This window comes from Monodelphis domestica, chromosome 5 (genome assembly GCF_027887165.1).
Source record: "Monodelphis domestica isolate mMonDom1 chromosome 5, mMonDom1.pri, whole genome shotgun sequence".
NCBI classification, from domain to species: domain Eukaryota; kingdom Metazoa; phylum Chordata; class Mammalia; order Didelphimorphia; family Didelphidae; genus Monodelphis; species Monodelphis domestica.
In genome coordinates this window covers 158,836,055-158,860,849 of record NC_077231.1, presented here as the reverse complement: position 1 = coordinate 158,860,849, position 24,795 = coordinate 158,836,055, and the positions used below count along the sequence as shown (strand labels likewise).

Here is a 24,795-nt window from a genome sequence, read left to right as displayed (position 1 = left end):
AGATATTATTGTTACTAATATCTGCAACAAATGCCATCTATTGTTTTTAGGAATAAATACAGCAGAAACAATCTATTTCAAAAACTACTCCAGGGGAGGCAAATTCACCAATTCATTGCCAAAATGGTTTTTCTATTATTTTTGCATGGCTTAACAGCTGGAGTGAAGGGGCAATTTAGAGACCAAGAGCAGATACTTCCCTATAACTATAAATCCATTTGAGTTATCCAACTTCTCTTTCAACCACCTGAGACTTAATTCCATAAGTTCATAACAGGGAAGGAAAGATGAGGACCCTTTAAAACACAGAATTGTCCTAGGTGAGTCAATAGCTGGATGACTAAAGCTACCCTGATCCCTCCCCAAGGCATTATGAGCACATGAAGTATTTATGAAGAATCAGGAAATTGGATTAACAATGTAGGAAGTAACACAAGTGACTATGCAAGTCATATTTCATATGAGATTGCCACCTTATGCCCTTGCCAATGGGTACCATGTGACCATCGGGTAAGAAGCAACAAAGTCTACAAGTGACATACAATAAAGAAACACAACCCTAATATTCTAATGGATATATGGAAGAGGTACTCCCTTAATGTTGCAGATTGTAACTTCATTCATCCAAGACACATTGGAAAAGTGCTAAGTAAATATCAAGAATTGAGGAAACCTGGACAAAAAATAAAGCCTATTTTTGAGGACTTAATATTCTACCAAGGGGAAAAAAAGAAGTAATATTTCATGATTTGCAACCATTTAACAGTAAGGAAAGATTATTGGTATTATAAAGTAATCCTTTCTTTCAGAGAACACTTTAGGGACATTAAACAGAACTTCTCCATTTCCCAAAAAGAAGCTGGCTTGCTCTATTTTTCCTATTCAATTCCTGGTCTGCTTCATGGTCTATTTGAAGATTTGACCAAGATATATTTATTAATGGATGAAGTCTATAGGTTGCCATCCTAGTATTTTATATCATAGATGTTTAACTAGATTTGATTTTCAGAAACATGTATCAAGTACTTAGTGTCTCCCTGGGAAATGCAATATATAGATGATAGATCATTTCTAAATGTTTTGGGGAAACGAAAAATAATATTTGAAGTACAAAAAAAAGGACACAAAAGGTAGGGAGTATCATGAGATTTAAAGTAGAGACAGAATTTCAAGAGGCAAATAGAGAAGCCATCCCAGGAAAAGACAACAATGTTAGCAAAAATACCGAGTCAAAGAATCAAAGGCTATATTCAGGATACAGGAAAAATCAAATCTGGCTGGTGCAATGTATGAAATGGCATAGTATAAAATAGAGCATGAAAACATAGGATAGGCCCAAATTATGAAGGACTTTAACTGGAAAGGAGTTTAAACGTTAGCTGGTAGGCAATGGGGAGCCAGAGAAGATTCTGGAGCAATGGAGCAATTTAACTTTAAGGAAATGCATTACACAAAAAAGGACAGGCTATCAACTATAGGAAGGATGAGTTGAGGCAGGGGAAGAGTATAATTAGGATAACTTTCTGTAAGGTTATTACAATATTATAGGTATTGGTAAATTAAGGTCTCTGCTATAATATTAATAACAGGAAAATGTAGATACAACTAGTCATTTTTTTTCTAAATTTAAAGATAAAGAAAGGCAAAAGTGAAAACAAACCTCTAATTGCAGTTTCTCCTAATCTCAGCATACCATTTAACAATGGAGCCTAAATTACTGGCTTTTTATGGTTTGAATTCAGTTTCTAAAAAATTGAAGAATCTTGGAATCAGATGGGGCTTAGGAGATCTAAGCCAAAGATTCTTTCTTTTAAACCCTTACCTTCCATCTTGGAATCAATACTATATATTGCTCTAAGACAGAAGAGTGGTAAGGGCTAGACAATGGGGGTCAAGTGACTTGCCCAGAGTCACACAGCTAGGAAATGTCTGAGGCCAGATTTGAACCTAGGACCTCCCATCTCTATGCCTGGTTCTCAATTCACTGAGCCACCCAGCTGCCTCCTAGACCAAAGACTCTTAATCAAGACACTATGAACTTGGTTTATTTGTATTTTTTAGCATTCTGATAATTGTATTTCAATATGTTGATTTCCTTTATGATTTCACATATTTTATTTTAAGTATTTTAAAACATTATTCTGAGGAGTACAGAGACTTACCTAGACTGTCAAATGGATCTATTACACAAAAAATTTAAGGACCTCTGGTTCTAGAACAACCTTTTAGCCTTAATGACTACCCGTTTCTACAACACATTTACCATGACGTCTTTTTTATTACTGTTTGAATACTTTAATTAATAAGCTAATGTTTCTTCCCATCCAGCCCCATGGACAATGTTGCCTAACCAGCATGAGCATCAAGCCATCTGCCATTCTACCATGTATATACAACCATTGTTCTTCACCCACTTCCAATGTTAGCTTCAAATTCAGGAATATAATCAAATCAATATCACTAATACTATAGGAAAGAGTATGACAATATCACTATGACTCCACTCAAAATCCCTTTGACCTTGTAAATCAACACTACTTTTTCTGGCCACTGACTTGCAATATATTTTGTATTTTACTAGTCAAATGCACTTCTTGAGAACATGGAGAGTACTACAGTCTTATTTGCATCTTCAATGCTTGGCACAGAGTAGGTGCTCAATATTTGTTCATTCATTGGATATTTTTCATATGCCTCATCAATGTTAATTTTTTTCAACCATCTTACTTTTTTCAAAATCCATTACTATATAGAGGACTAACAAGACAGAACACAGAAATAGCATTAATAATCCATACTCAAAACTCTATTTACAAAATACACACAAATGATTTCCAGGTAAGCCAAATGGTGGGACAATAATATCAATGCAGGTGCTATATCACATGGTAAATGTATTCTAAGATTCATGCATAGAGGTGACATTTCATAGTTCTGCCATCTTCACACCAATCCTTACACATATCTAAAATCTTGTTGATATGGATATTTCTAGCACTATTACAGATTCAACTAAGCCCTTTTAATCCTGTACAATTATTGTTCATAATCTTCCATAAATTTGAAATAGAGGATCTTCCCAATAGACCTCATGTTTCAATATTTTGTAGTTGCCGATCTAAAACTTTGACAACCAACACTCCTTCTTGTATTTATATACTTTATTATCATAAATGTCCTTTGTGATAACTATCTTTGATATCTTTGGGCAATGTTGGTTCATGTATATCCACTATATATCTTTCTATGTATTTTTAGACAACTTTGATTTTGATTCTTTTGAAATTTTAGTATTCCACAATTTATAATCACATTAAACTGGAAATTAAAGATGTGTTTTGATTATGGTAAGGAAGCAGCTAGGGTCCATAAAAGTATACTATAATTCTTCCATTAGTTTTTCTCTGGTGTAATATGTGTCTTCTTTCACAACAATGATGGACATGGAAACATATTATATAATACATGTACAATCTATATCATATTAACTGCTGTCTTGGGGAGAGAGGAGAGGTGGAAAGAACATGAATTGCAAAGTGTAAGTAAATGATTACCAAAAATCATACAATCTAGAAAAAATAATTTTTAAAAGAATACTCCACAATTTGCCAAACACAATTCAATCAATATTTTAAAAATTATTTCTGGGCCCAGATCTTTGTCTCTCTTCAATGACTATCTATGATATGTGTACTAACAGCCTAATTCAATGGTTGTCTATCAATCTTTATGTCATACTTGAGCAACATATATTCTTTATTAGCATAGTTTTTCCTCTGTTGATTGAAGAGAACATCATTGTTGAATAACCATGGATCTAAATGAAAAAACCCTCTGGTATTCTAGGGCTCACTTTAGACAAACAGAAGACTATCATTTCCAAAGAGAAGCATCTAATGAATCATCATCTTTAAACAATCCCTTTGACATTTGTAAAGAATTCTCTGCAATTTTGGAGAACATAGATCTCTCTGCTTTATTCCTGCAGAGGTTTTGTTCCGAGTCCCAGCTAAGCTACATCTTACAAAGATGATCTCTAGTGGAAATTTGAAAGAAAGAAAATAGATTCAAAAACAGATTTACTAATATTTCCAACATCTAAAAAAATGCCTGGCACATAGTAGGTGTTTCATAAGGGCTAATTCCTTCTATATTCTTATAACTGATTACAGTAGAATGATGACCTTTGACTATTAAGTCCAGTTCCTCTTGCTTTATGAGAAATAGAAGTTGACAATGACACTTGAGACAATGACATCAGGAAGAATGGACACAGAAAATCCTCGCTTATAGGGCCAGAAATGTGAAGGCATTTGAATACTGATTTTTTTTTTTATAACAATCTTACCTTTTGTCTTAGACTTGATAGTACTGGGCTCAACATGAGGAGAGGTAAGGGCTAGGCAGCTGGGGTTAAGTGACTTGTTCAGGGTCACATAAGTAGGAAGTGTTGGAGACTAGATTTTAACCCAGAATTTTAACTCTCTCCAAGTCTGGCTCTCTATCCACTGATAACCGTAGCTGCCTCTGAACACTGATTTTTAAGACATCTTAAAATGAGAACAGTTCTTAAAAGAATGGAAAAGATCATGGTTGACCTTACTTCCAATGTTAGCTAAAAGTGAATAGGTAAAATATTTGATTATAGCAATTAGCAAGATATTTTATGTCCCATTTCTCAATTGCACCTAGTTATGTTGTCACAACACATTTTAAATGGGGCATTCCTCTTATCACAGAGGACATTCAGTTCACAACATAGGTATAACTGCCATTATTTTTATGTCAGGCAATATTCATGAAAAGAAGAAAGAAATATGTTAACAAGAGTTCATTAGAGAAGGTTCTGAACATCACATAGCAAACATATATGCCCTGAGCAGTTGAAGGACAGTATGGCCAGTCATATTGATTGTCATGTGTGTCTGATTTGCATTTTGTCCATTACCAAAGGGAAGGAGAGTCTATAGAAAAGGTTCAATTAAATTCAATTAGCTGTCATAAGCCCTGCTGATAGATGAAACACGCATCTTAGAAGATTGTGTTAAGGTTCATATATCTGATTAGTTTACATCGACTGTCTAAAAGTCATTGTAAAAATCCTTGAAATTACTGTTGGCCATGAATACATACAAGACAAAGAGGCACAGATTATATTATATATCAGCATATAATATCACCTTGTATCAGGTAAATCCATTCCTTATCTTTGAGATACAGAGATAAAGGTTGCCCCTAAAATCAGCTGTCAAACCAAGAAAAAATAAACTAGAATAAGATTTTTAGTAATCCAGTGAGTCAATGTGAAATCGTTCTTCAAGTTAAGCTGAAGTCTAGAGGATGAAAATACTCTCCTGTTTTTATACAGGTATACACCTTGAACCTTAGGTAAAGGATACACTCAATGCCTTGACCTCTTTTATTGATAACAGGTATATATTCCCTACCTTAAATTTAAGTGACGGGGATGTTGAATTTTCAATATTTTTTAGCATTTCACACTTTATTTTTTTAAACCCTTACCTTCTAGCTTAGAATTGATACCGAGTATTAGTTCTGAGGAAGAAGAACATTAAGGGCTAGGCAATAGAGGTAAAGTGTCTTTCCTAGGGTCACACAGTTAGAAAGTATCTGAGTCCAGATTTGAATGCAGGACCTCCTGCTTCCAGGTCTGACTCTCTGTCCCCTAAGCCACCTAGCCGCCTCCACAATAAGTAAAATTAAAAATAAAAGCAATAGTCTATTGCAGTGGTTAGACAGCTAGACATGGAGCATAGGTATACGTGATAGTAGTTGTATGAGAAAGAGCAAATATTTTAGCCCCTGAAAACCTTAGATTATTTTCTAAAACTTCCAGGTGGTAGGCAATGGTCACCATCTTTGTTGTTAGACAGAGCTTCCACACCAACAAAGTCATAGTTTATATGTAAATATGTTAGCCATGCTTGGTATAGCCACTCAAGAGTGGTATTCCTTGCCCTGTCATAATCCAAGCTTTCCAAGATCAAGGGTCAGACATAACAAAGTATGAGCACTTTGTTATCAGCATGGCACCTACTCTAGTGACAGCCAGGCATATGAAACAAATGTGAATTAAAAATGGAAAATTGTGGGTTTGAAAATCCATTCATGACAATTCAACCCATAAAGCACATTCACGGGGATCTAAAAGACAAAAATAATGGTAGGTTTCATCTCAAATCTTTAAAACAGAAGTTATGGCAGTTCAACAACTCTAACAACTTCATGTATGCCTGGTGGCATATAATTTCAAGCATTCTATATGTGCATCAAAAAGGAAGAGCTGCAATTACTTTGGCTTTGCTCTGCTCAACTAGGCTACATGTGAAAACAGAAATCCCAAATAATTTCTATGCAAAGAACAAGTATCTGAAAGAATAGTGGACAGGGCAAACTATTCGCAAAAACATACTAATGCCTGATTATAATAGGTAATTGTCTTATATTGTATCTTTGCACACAAAATTCACTATATCAATCCTTAGCTATTCTGTAAATCAATAAGAAAAAAAAAACATAGCTCCTCCAGTTTTGATATTAGTAATCACTCTGCCAATTGCTCTCTGGGAGATAGTATAAAGAAGCAGAAACAATACTGGGCCTGGATTGAGAATACTTGGGTTCAAATCCTGCCTCAAACTAGGGCTCAATTTTTTTGTCTGTAAAATAAGGAAGTCAGACTGTTTATAAGTTGGGTTTTTTTTCTGTGTTCCCACATCATTTTTACAACTATTAAATCTAATTTATCTAATTTATTTTAGCCCACAGGACTTGAAACTGGAGACTTTCCCCCTATTCTCTCTCTCTCTCTCTCTCTCTCTCTCTCTCTCTCTCTCTTTCTCCATATATATATATATATATATATATATATATATATATATATATATATATATATATCTTAACTACACAAAGACTTTTGGAAAGCTTAGTTTTCCAAAATGCTTTTCTAATGAACATTTATAAATCCTGCCTTTTACACTACCTGGTGAGGCTCCCAAATCAAATCTGGATAAGGAGGGATAATACATGAGTCTAATTCTCTTCTATACTTGAAATGCACTGTAAGCTTTAGAATTAAGAAATTCTTGTAAATTAATGTAATCATGTGTTTAAAAGTCAAGTATGTGTTTTTAAAAATCACTTTCCCATAGTACTTAACCATAAGAGAAAAAACATATTGCTCAAGGAGAGGATGGGGGGGACAGATATTTTGATGCCCCTCTAAAAGAAAGCATACTTCTAGAATATACATGGGACTGTGGTTAGTAATTACATGATGTTAAATTTTTCCCTCATGAAATTTTAATAAAAATACTAAATATTTCTCAACAACTTTATAAGGAAAGATTTTATTTCTCTTTATGTTCCAGTCTACTTTTAATCAAGGACATCTGAAACTTCTGTCAGATGGCCAAATTCATTCAATGACATTGGATCATTAAAAATAATTCTACTACACTGAGAAAAACAATTCAGTGGCTCCTCTAGAAATATGTCACTGTGTCAAATAGCAGGAAGTAGCTAAGTGATCAGACCATACTGCAATGCAAAAGAACTACAATACTTTGCTTCCGCTCTGCTTGTAGGACAGATGGTTTTTGGAATTCAGAATTTACACTTTTTAGCTCTTAACCCCAGGGACATTAAATGAAAATACTGAACTTGAAAAAATTAAAAATAATAAACTTCACTTTCCATATGTACATTCAAATCAGCAAGACCAGAATTGTCATAGGCCTAGGAAAAAAAGGAACTGATTTTTCTGACTATAAAGTTGTTGCTATTTGTCCTTCATTTTCAAAGAAGACCAATGACATTACAAGTTGATATGAACTGAAGTGAGGAAGATTTGAATCATTATCAGCCTCACTCTATTCCAAAATTAACCTAGTTCAGTGAGAAGACAAAAGTCTGGATGATTGGTGATGGCCTGGAATGCAGTGGATGCCTTGGGCATCTTCAATGTCTGACCAAGCTCTAAGTACTCAATAGCACCTGATTCCAACAATCTTCATAGCCATTGGAACAAATTGTTTTCCTCTGCCTATTCTACCAGAGGAAGATTTCATATACTTGTGGTAGACATCATCCTAAGTTACTAATGTGTTTGAGAGTTGTTGGTTACCCTCAACTTGCCTTAGCCCATTCATCCAGACAGTTTTCTTGGGGTTTAGCCACTGTCCATGCTATAGCTTCTTGAGGGCTAAGGGTAAGAGTTGGGTGAAAAGTGTACCCAAAAGATGGATAAGAAGTCCTTTAAAAAGACTTGGCAAGTCTTGATACCTGAGTGCTAGTCCTCTTTGGGGTACTCAGGAGAGAGCTATAAATTTAGTGGATTGATGAATGAAAGTATCAAAAGTAACATAAAAGGAAGAGAACAACATTTACAAGAGAATATAAAACTGAGCAAAAAATAAAGGAGTGGGGAAGAAAGTGAATATTCTGAAGGTTAGTTGTCCTGCCTATTGGATACCACTAAGATTTTATATATATATATATATATATATATATATATATATATATATATATATGAGTAGCATCTTTATTAATCCTGACTTGCCACTAAAATTCAGTTACTCATCCATGGAAGGCACTGAATTGAATAATGTTATTATTGTCATTCTTCTTGACTCTGTCAACCATATTGTCCATATAATTAATTGGAAAATATAAGGGAATGTTTTGCTATTTCTCCATTGGATTAAGGCAAAACGATTAGTGACTTGCCCAGGATCATACCTGTTTCGGACCAGATTTTATTTACTCAGATTTCCATAAATTCAGGTCCTGATCTCAACTGGAGTGAACTAGCTACTTACGAATAATACTGGGAAAGGACCAAAATCAGAGGTGGCGAGGTATGAAAATAGAAAATAAAAGAAAATAGTTTAATCACATCCAATATTCCACAAAATCCACAAAACCTTTTGTTTCATATTTGAATTTCTGTTAAACCATCCTCCAAACTCCAAGCAACTTATCAGAAACCTGGAAAGGTATACACATGTTCTTTTTCTTCTATTTTTGTACACTCAGTCTAGACTTCTTGCTAAAGAAGGGAATGGAGTGCATGGAATATAATTAATTACCATTTCTCACCACTGTCACCACTCAGGTTTTCGTGTATTCTGAGCAAGTTAGAGATCAACAAGTTATGGGTAAACTCCATTCCTTCCCTATGGTTGAAAGAAATCCTATCAGTTCAATTACTTCAACAAACATTTATGAAGCCCTTATTCATTATCTGTGAGGCATTATACAACATGAAATATAACATCCATCTAATACTGACTCATTTAAAGTAAATATCTAAATCAAGATTCCAAGTCTTATGTGACCTCTTGAAATACTTTTCAATGTCCTGTGGTCACTGAAGTATGCCAACAGATACCACCAGACTAGAGGACATTTCTTATGGCCCATATTATCAAAATCCATAAGGCCATCCTGAGGAGAGAGATTCAAACTATGCTGGCTTTGGCTCTGATATATTACCCTGAACTAGTAGCTTTCGGAAAGCATCAACTATGATTTGAGATGTTTCCATTTGCCACATGAAGTATAAGAATCATTGTAAATGTCTCCCAAGGAATATGCCCTTCTTAAAAAGAAATGTATAAGATATTTTATTTGGGGAGAATAAAAAATTTATCTTCCACAGACTCCTTGTTCCCATACACACTAGCATGTCTTTGTAGGACCCTAGTATATATGAATTCTTTTTTGATTCTCTTAGACTAGAAGTGTCAGACTCAAAGTTGGGAACTTGCAAATGGAGACTGAAGCAGATGAATATGTAACTGGCAAATGTTTAGCAAATAACTAAAAAATACAGAATTTTGTTATCTTTCTTGGACACTCCTGACTCTTCTTGACTCCATTTGGTGTTTTCTAGGCAAAAATAGTAGAGTGATTTGTAATTTCATTCTTTAGCTCATTTTACAGAGGAGGACCTAAGGCAAATGGTGACTTACTCACAGCCACACAGCTTGTGTCTGAAACTAGATTTGAACTTGGGAAGATGTCTTCTTGACTCCAAACCAGGACTCTATCTACTGTGTCACCTAGCTGCCCAAATCATAGCATAGATAATGTTAGTGTATGGTATTCTAAGTGAAAATGAAACTTCAGGAATTTGTTTCTATTATACTTCCAAACAATAACTTTGTTTGGTTCTGACCTAACCTCAGTCTGGGACAAACTACTTTTTCTCAGGGATCAGGAGGAGAGCAGTATATAAAGTCATCTGAAGTTCTACCTCAGGTTCAGAATACATGGAACAGAAAGATCTCCTTCATACAGTACAGTGAATAATTTTAATATTATGGTTATTAACTTAGTTCAGTTGATCATTTATTCAATATCTACTACTTGCTAGGCAGTGATGCCTAGCACATCAAATGATATGAACACAAAAAACAAACATTTCTTGTTTTCAGAAAGTTTTCCTTCCAGCACACCTGCATGTGGGCACCTTTTATTCCCCATTCAGACCCTTTTTGCCTCCCTTTTATGTGTTGTCTTCCTCCATGAAAATGGAAGCTCTATGAGGGCATGAATCATCATTCTTCTTGGTCTCTTTTTATATCCCTGGTTCTTAATTATGTGTCTGATTCATAATAAGTGCTAATAAATGTCATTCAGTCATTTTCACAGTCATGTTCAACTCTTTCTGACCCCATTTATGGTTTTATTGCCAAAGATACTGGAGTGGTTTGACATTTCCTTCTCCAGTTCATTTTACAGATGAAACTAAGGGAAAAGTAAAGTGACTTGTCCAGGCTCACATTGCTAGTGTTATAAGGAAGAAGCTGAATTTGAACTCAGAAAGATGAGTATTCTTGATTCCAGGCCAATGTGCTTATCCACTGTGTCACCTGGTTTCCCCTAATAAGTGCATGTTACCTATTCCTAAAAGAGAAATATAACATGAAAACAAGTAGACAAATTTTGAAAAATAAACTGAAGGAAGAGAGAGCTAATAATTGGTGGTGACTGGATTTGAAATCAATTGTCTAGAGGAGAGATTATGAGGACTTGCTAGGGTAGAGGCTGTATGAGTGGAAAGAGGGGCATTCAGTTGACATCCTTTGGATGAACTATATGGTTTGGCAGCATACAAGCTTGAAAAGAGAATCCTGTCTTCAATTATTTAAAGTGCTTTCTGAGAAAGGGACATTAGATTTGAGCCAGGAGAGCTAAAGTAGTAGAAACAGTTAGAAACTGCAGCAAGACAGATTTAAGTTTTATGTAAACAAACAAGTATTTAGTAAGCATTTACTAGTGCAAGGCAATGTGCTAAGCACTATAGGTGTGTGTGTGTATACAAATACATATATATATGCACATACCTATATATATATATATACATATATATACACCCAAAGGTATATGTTTGTGTGTATATATATATATATATACACACACACATGTGCATATATATGTATGTGTATATATATATATATATATGCATGAGCAAAAAGAAAAGCAATTCCTAGCCTCAAGGAGGAGCAGCTAGGAAGCATAGTAGATAGAAAACCAGGCCTAGAGTAAGGAAAACCTAAGCTCAAATTTGGTCTCAGACATATAGGTGTGTGACTCTTGGGCAAGTCAGTAATCTTCTATTTGCCTCAGTTCCTTATCTGTACAATGGAGAAGGAAATGGCAAACCACTCCAGTATCTTTGCAAGGAAAACCTGGATCATGTAAAGTCAGACACAAGTGAACAACAACCACCAAACCTCAAGGAATTTTAAAGCTAATGAGGGAAGACAACAGATAAAAAGAAACTTTAGAATAGAAAGATAAAAAACTGTTAGGAACTGTTAGTGCTATCCAAAGTAGAACAGACTTCTTTGAGACCGAGCAGATTCCCTCTCAGTAAACCTCTTTAAGCAATGGCTAGGTAAGTTGTAGAAGAATTTCTTGTATAAATCAGATTGGCCTAAATGGCCCTAAAGTTGGCTTTTTCCCCAATTCTGTGAAACATGGGGACACAGAATGATGGGATTTAAAGCTGAAAGGGGCCTTTAAGATCATGTGCCTTCCAGTAATCCCTGAAAAAAAGATGCAACATCCCTTCCACTATATTTTATGGAGCATGTGTTCTTTTATTACTTGTTCTAAGTAATTAGATCTTTAAGCAAGTAGAAGGAATAGAGACTTGTTGACCCTAGAATACCAAATACTGCTTAATGTCTCATGTATTTCACAAGAACAGAATCAGAGAAGACAACTCTCTTGCCAAGGGCTGCAGAAAGTACAGGGTCTATCACAAGAGCCCAAATCAGGGCTTGCTAAACTCCAATGACACCTTTGTCATGGTCATTTACCCTCACAGACCCAGCTGGCTCTTAGACACCAGCCAGAGAAGTTGTGTCAAACCTAATAACTCAAGGAGATGAATGACCTTGTCTAATTATCATGCATGGTTTGCTCTGTGATATGTGACCATTCCCCTATGTATACTCTTACTACCAGGCATTAATATAAATTTTATTTTATACAATTATCCAGGCAGGCAAGGACTTGACACTAATGTTTCACTCCCCAGGGACTTATGCTGTGAGTACACACACACACACACACACACCAATAAAGAATCGCTCCATGTGAATTAATTCTGATCTCTACATTCATATCGACAGGAAAATCAGGTGTTTCCAGTGACAACCATGCATCCAGTATGTTTAATTTAAAGCAATCTCTGCACGCTCCATTGTGCACATGCTCCTGAGGCTTCATACAGCTCACTCCTTTGAATATCCTCACACTTCTGCAGAAGCAAATTAAAACCAACTCTAATATAATGCCTTGGCCAGGAAGAGTAGCTTTTTAAAGTGACAGCGTCATAAAGATTTTACACATTTCTTTCTGTGGAGAATGTCAAAATGATTGCCATGGAGAAGCTTATTTCTGGCGCCTGAAAACTAGCTCTTTCACTTCTTATCATCAAGAAATACTTATTAGTCATGGTATTAATTTATAGTCTGAAACATCCTCCCCCAACCCCACAAGCTAAGTACTTAAGACATAATTTTATTAAACTTTGGCATGCCCACCCTGAGAGAACAGCATTTATCAAAGGTTTGTTTCCTTGATTTTGTAGATCAAAGAGAATGAAGCAAATGAATGTGACTAATATTCCATAAACAATTGAAATCCTGGTTTTTTTCTAGATACTCTTGGCAGGTTTTTTTACTAACTTGTTTTGTTTTAAAAAATCATACTGGTTTTATTATTAATCACACTGGTTATTCTGACAATCACCCTTTTGGATCATGTAGTCAACAGGAAGCTTTGTTAATTTTTAAAGATGTTTCAAAGTGAGGAAAAATTCTCATTTAGGGAATAAAGATTGTTAGCATTTGGGTTATAACTTCTTAAAAACAGTGTTAGTCACTTTGCTGTATGCTAACATCTGGGTACTCTTGGGAGGGACATAAAATGACATACTAAAGAATTTTTTTCCTTTGTAGTCTCCTTTCCAAGCTACAGCTTTTGCCTTGGAGCTGGAGATCAAGGCTTATTCCAGAATGTTAGATTATCTTTCCTCCTCCCCCATTGTTATCTCAGCAGAATGGTTAACCATACTCTAAGATACTCTTTCAGAAATGCTTGGCCTTCTCCTCTTTCCAGTTGCCAAATTAGTCCTGTGATGGTTAATACTGTAACTTACAGAGCTAAAGGCTTCAGTTTGATCTTCTAATGTGCAGAAATATCTTCTCTGGTGCAATATTCTCATTTTGCTCTCTTCTAAATTATAACACCGACACCAGCCATCTTGAATGTATGTATGTTGTTTTTTCATAAGGTAAAAGGGATGGCACGGTATAGGCTCAACAATAAATGGGAAACATTTACTATTGCTGTATATTTATGGACACTGGGAGCAATAAAGATACTGAAACCCATCCCTGCTTTCAGGAAGCTGATATTCTACTAGAGATTTGGGCTGGAAGGATATGGAATACACATAGGTAAAAACACTAGCTCATCTTCATTACTAGAACAAGTCAAAGTAAATGTGCTGTTGGAGGATCAGTGATATTTACATATTTGAGAAAGATTATGAATGTAGTTGCTGCTAATAACATTAATTACAATTCAGAGTGACTGTGATTGTGGAAAGTATTGGGTTTATTGTGAGAACTGGATTTCATCCATGGCTTCCTTCGATTTTTTGATGGGAAGGCAAGGTATTAAGTAATGTCTCAGAACTTCATTCATCTGCAGAATGGGGTAATGATGTCTGTACTAAGTACATTATCATTTATTGTGTACTATATAAACAGATAAGAGTTATAAAGGTAGTAATGGTGGCGACACACATTTTGACAGTTTGTAGAGTTTATATTCACCATTCACAAAGACCGGCTTAGAATACTTAATGCAGTATAGTACAAGAAGTGAGCAGATGAATAGAAAAATTATGTCCACAAAGGGAAATGAAAGGCTTCACCCTCTCTCTCATCTTCTATTTCAAGTCACAAACCTCATTTTAATAGACTGATCTGAAACAATTGCTGAAGGTACCAAAAAAGATTAAGGTTATTTTTTTAGATCTATAGTTTGGTGGTTGTGATTGTAGCTATTCATACAAAGAACCCTGAAGTGCTGGGAATGCTGAGATTGCAGCAGTTAAAATAGTCATTGATACCAAAGTCTTGGACTTTCAAGAGATTCAGAGACCTTCATTTCAGAATTAACCAGAAGATTCTATAGGTTAACTTCCAACTTAAAAGTGTTTCATTATTTCACCAAACAATCTTTCATTCAAAAATGAGTTTTGGTATTTGTATGTTATTTTGATCTCGATTTATATTTATTTCAGGCATATAGTTATCTCTTTACTAAAGGAAGATTGCATTAATACAGTATCAAATCAAACAACTGTTAGAGTTGTTTATTTTATTGTATCTTTCTAATAATTATACACTGTTTTTACTTTTACTGTAACAGCTTTCTAGAAAACATACTCACCACTCCTCAACAACATCCCTGTAGTAGTTAATATCCATTACAAAAATAGAAAGCAATAAAAGGCACATGAAATGGGTTGTACCAGACCAAGCCAAGTCAATAGTAAATTCTCATCTCATTATTACTTGTCATATATCCTCAGTCATGTGAATTCTTGATTCTCAAATGATTGGGATCCATAAAGAATCCTTTTTTCCAACACCCAGAAGCAGAAAATCTTTGTTCATTTGAGAAAGAGATAGAGACAGACAGGGAAAGACAACAGAGTCAGAGAGATAAAAATTCAGAGGGAGGGAGGGAGAAGAATGAGCAACTATCCTGGAATTTCTCTTTCATGTTCAACTCTAGGAATTTGTAATCCAAAGAACTAAAGCCTTGGGAACTGAATATTACCGTCTTTGGATATTTCTTTTTCATGGGCAAATCTTATTCCTATCATAGGCTAAGCAATAAAACATAGTGCTTTTAGACTTTTAAAGTACTGTATATACATTTGTTATTTCATTCTCATATCAATCCTTGAGGTAGGTAGTACAGGCAACATTCTGACTTTACTTCTAAGCCTAAGATAGAGGTAAGATTTGCCCATGAAATAAGAAATGTATAGAAAATGTTTTAAAATCTAAATGAACTACATAAATATCAAGTACTATTATCCCCTTTAATCTTAGTGTTAGTGTCGCTGGTACTCTCTCAAACCAACATTTTCCTCATAATTGACAAAAATTTTAATTTTTTTTTCAAATCAAGCAATTTTCCCAGGATTCATGTGCAGCTTTATTTTTTTCCATTTCTCTATAACCCCGCAAAAACAATTCTCTCAATTAATCATCAGTTTATGAGCTTTTAATATAGTGAGAACAAATTTCATAGGCCTTTGTAACCTTTTCTATTTCTCTTCCCAAATCCAAATATTATATGTGAGGTTATTCAGAGAGACAAACCTTTAATTAATGGTCTTATTGGCTTGAAATTTTTTTCCCTTATGGAGCACTGACTTATTTATTGATGAAAAATAACCAAAAAATTTCTATATATGTAAAAATCTAAAGTGTAACTGGAATAGTCATTGAAAAGAGAAATAGGTAGAATTGCAATAAATATTAAAGATTAAGATTCCTGGACATTCTATTCCAGAAGAAAAGGATTCTTCCTCCAGCCTTCAGTAGTTATACCTTGCATCAATAAATAACATTTCAAAAGAGTGAGAGAGAGGACAAGTGCATGCTGAAGCATCATTTTTAGCTGTGACTGGAAGGCCAATGTGCTATTTCTGTGAAGATATTTAAAGAGAATACCTCAAAGTGGTTCATGGATGACCACATTTTTAAAAAATGATACAAATTCAAACACAAGTGAGGCTCTGGAATAGTAAATACCCATCAATTTACTGTCGTCTTACTTTAATGCTTAATTGTTTCTGTATTTTAGAGATCAACAATTAAAAATGCAAACTGATGATAAAATTCAGTAGAAGCATATGGTAGGAGAAAAATCCAGCAGAAGCAAGTGTTAAAATAACATTTAACCAGAAATATTCCATATCCATATTCAAAGAGTATTTCAAGCACTGCTTCATATAGCACAGCCCGATTTTGAATTACTGTAATTAAGTGTAAAAGTGTGCTGATTTGTTGGTCCCACAATGTCAATCTTTTCCATAAACTTGTTAATCTCTACATAAATAAATAGGAAAAAATAAAAACAGCAGTAGCAAGATCCCTTTATCCTCTCATAACTGGTGACGATATTTATAATATGCATACACACATATAATAAACTAAATTATATAAATATATTAGAAGGATATTGGAAAAGAAATATACAAAGGTACACATTTTTCTTGTGGGAAAGCTAGTCCTTTGTTGCTTGAAATACTTCACAGTCAAATTTACTTATCTTCTGGAAGTAAAACTTAATGCTTAAATAGATCACATATTTGCCATTTTAAAATCTCTTAAAATAGCATTAGCATTTCAAATTTAAAAAAAAGAAATTTTTTCTTTTTTTTTCCTAAAAGGATGGCACAATCATATTCTAAATTACACTTTCCCCTATAGCAATAAGGGTATTTTAATATTTTGGTCTAATAAGTATTACATTAGGGAAACTAATAACTATTAGATTCCCTTTCATAAAACCAGAATGTTCTGGCCTATATAAGTAGGTAGCTATTATAAATCCAAACTTAAGTACAGAACTATTTTAGGAACAAAAAGCCCCTTCCTATCAAAGGTAATTGCATTACAGGAATAATACTTACAAATGAGTAATAAACAATAATGTATATATTGCAGAATTATTTATATTTACTAATTAGATTTGTCTCAATAGGGTCATGCTATTAATATTTAAAATCTCTGGAAGAAATATGGTAAAAAGCCAAATTGAAAATAACTGCACATATCAATTCCTACTAAAACCCGCTGCCTTTTTGCTTCATTCCAGGGAACATCTATACTATACACTGTGGCACAACAGCAATACATGTTTGTGGTTCATTATGACACTTCATGTTATGATATATATATATATATATTTATATATATACACATTTAGACATTTGCCAATACTAAAGAGCATAAAAATTATATATATATGTTAATAAATATTGTTTCCTATTAATTAAATTTCCATAGTAATTTATCAAGGAGGAGATCCAATTAAAATGGAACACTCCTAAATTAAAGACTTGGGAATAGTTTTGACTTTGTGCATAGAATGGTCCTAGAAAGTTTTATCAAATTAGAATTAGTTCTCTGTGATCAAGCGTATAAAAGCTGAGTTTTGATGTTTTTTATTTGCTTTTAAGAGACAATAATAAATTCTTATTACAAATAAAAGGCCATCATTACCAAAAGTCATAATCTATTTACTAAGATATGAAACATAAATTCTTGCTTTAAAAATGCCACCTTGGTGGTAGAATTTAAATATTTAACATATATTTGTAGGCTTACACATATAACATATGACACATGACATACAACATGTATGTAATATGGATGAACATATTTTTATGTTTGGTATATAACAATATGGTTGTGTTCCTATAAATCTATAATAGATGAGAAAATAAGTATATTTTAAGCCATTAAAATCAAAGTCTGACTATGCTGTTTTAATCTGTCAAGGTATTTTTAAACTTTGGACATGTTCAAGTAATACATTCAAAAGAAAAATATAGAAATGACAAATGTATTTATGTATATTAAAAAAGATATACTTAATTTGTTACTTAGTTTGTAAATTTTGAGCAATGATATTTAGGTTATGGTGAAAATAGAGAAAATTTTTTAAAATTTTCCCAATTGAATACTACTTAAAATTATGCACAGGTTAGGCAAATGTCATACTTTGAGTACAATACATAACTTGCCCATTTTACACTTTGGCAGTATCTCAGAAGGAGGGTATTTTTATTATTTCACCTTTATCTTTGTTTGAAGATTTATCATCAATAAAAGATGGTGAGGAACAGCTACATTTCATTTGAAGAGAAAAAGAGTTAATTGTCATTCCTGATTATACTACAGAATATTTGTTCTTACATCAAGTTTTACATTAAATGATTCACAAAGAGGAAACTTTAATTTAAAAATACATATCTTGGTCTTTTTCACCTAGATACTGCCACTCTGGGGGGAAATCTATCTACAGAAATCAAAGAAGGAAAGAGAGATCAAAGTATATAAATTCACTTGTGCTTAACTTTTCATTCCTAACTTGTCTCCTTTCCTGCACTTTTCCCCAAATTATTTATGTATTTGTCTGGCTAGAATGTCTTGTGTTCCTCACATATTCTAATGCAAAGGTTCTTCCATAGTTAAACAGGTACATGACTGCATTCCAATTTACATTGCCATTTTTAAAGAAATCGATAATGTTGCAAATTTTAATCACCTGTAGCTTTAGACGTTTTGGCGAACAGCTGATGGGAAAGACAAGTAGCAGGAGAAATTTAGGAATACAGGATACCTTCAGCTTTCATCTTATCTTTTGAACCATGGGAAGCACATGTATGTGAATACATGTGTATGAGAATATGAGAATGTATGAGAATAATCATTGCTAAACATCTATGAGATTTGAGTATCTATATCTGAGATAACATGGAAATGATATCTTTCCATGTTCCAGGTTCTCCCGAAAACAACAACAAAAAATGTTCTATTATTTTCAGATATATGCCACTGGATAATTAGGGAAGAAAATGAGTTACACTTTCGTAAAATTCCACTTAGAGGAATTTTCAATTTTCTCCATATAGACTCAGGCAAATTAGGCAATCCTCAAATAACAATAGCTATGTTATGAATGATCCTTGGCTTTCTGGCATTTTTGAAGCACTGAATAAGAAATAAGACATGATGTAGCGGGAAAGGCTTCACATGATATTGAGCTATAAATATAAATTGAAAGCTTTTGAGAAACATATATAGTGTGGTACATTACACTAAGAAATAAGTCAAAGAGAGAGGCCTTCTTAAGTGCATTAGGATAATGGGGTATGTTGATATTTAGCATTTTAAATCTGGCACATTGGAGAAGATGCTCTAAGAAACTGTTTTTAAAACTAAGAGATGGCTACCTACTTTGAAAGCTACTTTAAAAAAAGGTAGGATTCCATAAAGGCCAAGTATGCAATCACTGCATTTCACATTTCACTCTAAGACAATTCCTATTAGATCATTGATAGGATATTGGGATTTGTTTTAGCCAAAATAATAAGAAAGTTATTAAATACTAAATGAAAACATCCAAATTCCTTTTTTTTTGTCTGCAACAGAGCACAAATTTTAATGTTAATTCCTAGTAACAGGACATAGTAGATGTTTAATAAGGTTTATTACATTGAAAATGCTATATTTTAATGTTGGTTAAGCCAGAAGCAAAGGCTTTAAAGATTTAGAGGACTTTCTTTTTTTCTGTATCAGTATATTATAATTGTAAACACTACTAAGATTTCACACACTATAAAATAATGGCATCTTATTTTAATTTTGAATGACTATTTCCAACACATTACAATCAAATCAATGTATTATAATGTTTCTAAATTTTCTGATGGTAGGAGTATGTAGTTCCTTTTTATGACTATGTATTAAAGGTTCCTTTTAAATCTCAGGTGCTATAATTTCTGAAATAATAAAATGGCCAGGGGGAATATTTTAGAAAATAGCTGTTTCTTGAATAATTTTAAAATATAAAAAGCATTTTACTTGCATTCAGTAAAGATTACATTTAAATAATTTAAAAATATTATAACATATTCATTCTATATGTGAAGCTTATACAAGTAACTCTTCTAATTAGTTTCTTATATAAAGAAAGGATGCAAGAAAAAAAAGCAAGTGGATAAGAATATATATTCAAGAAATCACCATTGCCTTATTCTCTGATTCATGAAGTTTGATCATATATTGAGCCTACAAATGAGGGTGGAGGGAAAAGATCCAATACTGCAGCTTATGATCAATCATGGATAATACAATTTTTCAAATAAACATCTGAGTGTAAAACCTGTCAAAAACAGTGTAAATTTTACCTGCTGAGAACTGTTCCCCCTCTTCCCTTAGTATAAGCTCTTGTCTATAATTTTATTTCTGAAGTAATTTATTCCAAAATCTCATCTTTGGATAACTGTAAATTGTATCCCTCCTTTCCCCTAGTCTTTGAGATGATTGCTTATTCTCTTACTTTTGACATAATTCATTTTGAGATCCCATAGTTAGATGAATAAAAATTGTATCATTTTTATGTTTTCTCCATTGATGAGGAGGGGAAAAGAAAACCATTGAACTTCATTTAAAATAAATGAACAGTAATACCTCCTTTTAAATCTATGTATGCCTATTTCTTATAAGAACACCCCCAAATCTTCTTGACGAACAGGTAGTTTTCTGTGCTTCAGTTTTGGCCAAATGAAAATCAATTAAGCTGTTTCAGTTGAAGAAAAACATTTATTGCAAATCACTACAATGCAAGAAGAACTTGTAATTTAATATTTATCTATGGGTGCATTTTCAAGAAATTGATACTGCAATTTTTTCAGGGGTGCATTTTTCCAATTCAATTTTTTAAAAATCCTAATACTTAAATGAATGATATAGTAATGATGTATTTCTATAAAAAAGACTTATAAATGAATAGTTTAAATTTAAAAACCAGGAGCACAAAATGCTGCTTAATTCACGGAAATGTGAAATCAAACTATTTTGAAGATAACTAAACTTGGAAGAATCATAACTTTATATGGGGCAAGAGCTTAGAATTTGTAAACTGTAAGCAATTCATTTAAGTACTCACTTTATAGGTTACCCTCCTGACAGCAATAGAAATGAGAATCTGAATCTCATGTAAATAGTTTGGCATGATTATGTGGCTAACTCTGCCTTTCCTTAACATGAAGTGTAACCACCTGAATATTTTGCCAATTATCACACTATTTATTCATTTCTTCTGCATTAAGTGTGTGGAAGCAATTCTTATTACAAAAGATGCTCTAGGAAGAGGCATCTTTTTTATATTCTTTGCTAAAAGAAAAACAGAACGATATTGATGTTAACATTTTTGCACTTTAGAATGCGAATTCTCTGTATTTCTTCCTGATATTTAATTCAACAAAGACTGGGAACTGAACCTATTGATAAATCCTCCGAAGAGTCCTAATTGGTCAAAATACAGGGCTTCTAGTCACGAAAAAACTCCAAGTCTTCAGCACTAAGCCAGCAAAGGACAGCAAATACCAGGAAAGAAGCTACCTTTGGCTTTGTTTTTGTTATGTAAAATGCATTAAAGTGAGTCATCCACTTAAAATTACCTACTGGTGGTAGCTGTAACCCAGTTTCAGGAACTAAAATAAATGCTTCCCAAAATGCCTGTTAGGTTATTCGGTGCACTCAAACATAAGTGTGAATGATGACCTGTAGGTACACATATATGTATAGCTATTTGTTTATAAGTACTGGAAATTATCTCCCTAAGATGTTATAATCTTCTGAAAGTAGAGGAAATTATTCATCATTCCCACACCTTCCATGGGAACTTACCTACCTCTAAAAGTCATCACCAGAGTAAATAGTAGGATTCACGGGCTGTATTAGTTGTTTGATGCTGTTTTGTTTTGTTTTGTTTTTACAGTAAGAAAAAAATTCAATGGGCCCTGTAAATAACTCTTTAGACTTTCCTTCAAAAAACAGATTTGATGATAAGATAGCCCCCTACTCTCTATTGTTCATTTTAACTACAGAAACTAGATGATTCAGTTTTGCTTGTGTGTTTCAAGCAAAAAGGAAAAGAAGGAAAGGATAACAGGTTTCTAGGACCCCAGCAAGCCCACTAGAAGTGACAAAACAATCGGGAGTCCTGTAGGGAGGTGCACTTCACATAAGAATAGCTGTCAAGTGCAACCAGTCAATTGTCAACTAAACAAGTTTTGTTAACATGGCAATTACAATCGAATGCGAGGCCAAGAACAGGAGGTGTTAGCCCTCTGCTGACTCAGGACTGGGGGGGGGGGGGGGTGGAATAGACATAGCTAAATAAAACTCTTATGTCTGTGTCTATTAAATCTTAACAAAATCAAAGCTTTGCAGTGGGCCTGGTTATATGTGAACATGTGTCCGGCTGGAAACTTTTCTCTCAACACAGCTAAACACTAAAGAGGGCAATTGAGAAATGGGGTAAAGTAGTGGAAAACCTCTGGATTTTTAAAAGTCGTTCATTTTCTATGTGGATGTTTTCTTGCCTGAGACCGTCTAGCCCTGAACCCGATACCCGATGCGGGAGATTTCGGATTTCTTGTTTATTTTTCTAAGCGCAAACCCTGTAAATACCTCCTCCTTTATCATTTTCATCTCAGATTCTGGTATTTCTTCCTCCTCCTCCTTCCCCCACCCCCCTCACATGCAAGAGAGCCAGAAACTCTTGGTAATTTACAGTCCCCCGCCCCCAACTCTCTAGCTCGCTCTTTCTCCCTCTGCCTTCCTTGCTCTCTCCCTCTGGCTCTTACACGCACGCATACACACACATATACACAAATTCAGACACATACATACACACAGGCACACACATGCAGACGTTGTCCACATCCCTCGCCAGCCCCAACTCCTCAGATGGACTTACGTGACTGCCGAAGGAAAAGGTTCTTCCGAAGAAGGGTTGATCAGCAAAGATTGGAAAAGTGTCAGACTAAAGACTAGCAGCCAGCCAGCAGCCATCTTCGGGATAGAAGATCGATTCTCTCTCTTCCCCCCGGCTTCTCACTCCCTCCCCAACTCAGGGAAAAAATGATAATGGAACAAACCGGGAGGGAGAGGGGGGAGAAAAGGCAAAACACCAATGCACACACTGCAAAGAAAGACGACTGGAGATAACGCAAGCAAGGTGCCAGGGATGGGGAGGGGCTCGGTGGGGGAGATAGGGAGAGCAAAATCGAGCTCTAGAACGAGGGACGGTAGAGAGAGAAAAACACTAGAAGCTCGCTGTTACTCCCCACAGCAGCTTCATATGATCAGCCGCCATCAGGGTTACTTTTGTAACAGATCTCGGCAACCACTCTCTTTCCTGTCTTCTCTCCCTCTCTCTCGGTTTCCTTCCCTGATTTATTCCCCTGATTGCAGAGTGGAAGGAGGAGGCGGAGGCGGGGGCGGAGGAGGGGTGACGGTAATGGGGAGGGGGAAATTAGGAGGGGGAGTGAAGAGGCAGAGACTTGTGGAAAAGCGAGATTTCTTCTTGCTTCTTCTCTGCAATGAGCAGACGGGCTCTGGGAAAGTCACAGGGTGGTGGTTGGGGGTGGGAGGTAGGAGGGGAGGGTGTCAGATGTGCTTAGAGGAGCCCGACCATGAGCAGCTCTCCTTAGAAGGAAAGCATAAAAGGAACTCCCAAAGTCAGCATCTGAGCTCTCTCCCGAGTCCCAGGGGTGGAGGAATGGTACCTAACCCGTAGGCAGTCAGGGGAAATGCAACCACCATATCCCAGAAGGCATCCGAAGACAGTATTATACTCCAACAAAAGTGCTTGGCACGCTCTGAGATTCAGATCTTTGTGAGTTATTTTTGAACATGCTTGCAACGTTCTCCCACCCCTACTCGGAGGCACCAGAATAAACTGCCTGCCTAGGAAACGTGGAGAAGCGATTTGACAACAGAAGTAGGAGGGCATTAAAAAAATGTTTTTTTAGAACCACTAATGATTTTCTACCAGGTGGCACTATTTGCCTATGCGTGTCTGGGTCCTCTCCCTGGTGCCAGCTCTGATGTAGTCATATATCTGCTGTCTCTGCTATTACTAGTTACTGGGTTTGCTGCTTTGCAACAAGTCTAGTTGAAGAGCAGGGCAGAAGGGGTTAGGTGATGGAGTGAGTATAGGACTAGTACTACTGTAATATCCTTTCCTATACACTTAACTTGTTTAAGTAGGGGGTCGGAGGAAGAAAATTCTTCACCAACCTAGACATTTCAGGAAAAAGGTTCATTACAGATTTTTTCTCTGATATCTTCAAGGGGAAAAACAAAACAAAACAAAACAAAAAAACAAACAAAACCATGGGCACCCTTGATTTGCCAGAACTTCAACCAGGAGTCTACTTTGTACAATGTTTATGTTTATGAAAGAAGAGACAGGTGCAACAGGCACCCCTATGCAAGTGATTAAACCTGAAACAGGTGGGATGGATGGAGCATAAAGGAAAAAAAAAAGAGGCAATCCTAATCAGCTGTTACCTATATCTTCCTAATATGTCATTTACATTTTGGAATCACTGGTATAGGTGAGAGGTAATAAATGAAA

General features: G+C 34.8%; 1 protein-coding gene across 12 annotated transcripts in view; it reads right to left on the bottom strand.

The window, feature by feature from the left end:
• The window catches only part of CACNA2D1 (calcium voltage-gated channel auxiliary subunit alpha2delta 1), a 648,555-nt gene extending 624,538 nt beyond the window's left edge, over positions 1-24,017 (bottom strand). For all 12 annotated transcript variants that reach the window (XR_008912227.1, XM_056799476.1, XM_056799477.1 and 9 more), the window contains exon 1: positions 23,131-24,017. Coding sequence is in view for 11 of the 12 variants with exons in the window: in XM_056799476.1 (XP_056655454.1) it covers positions 23,131-23,225 (95 nt within the window). In the remaining variant the exon portion in view is untranslated. The remainder of the gene's footprint in view (positions 1-23,130) is intronic.
• Positions 24,018-24,795: the final 778 nt, after the last annotated feature.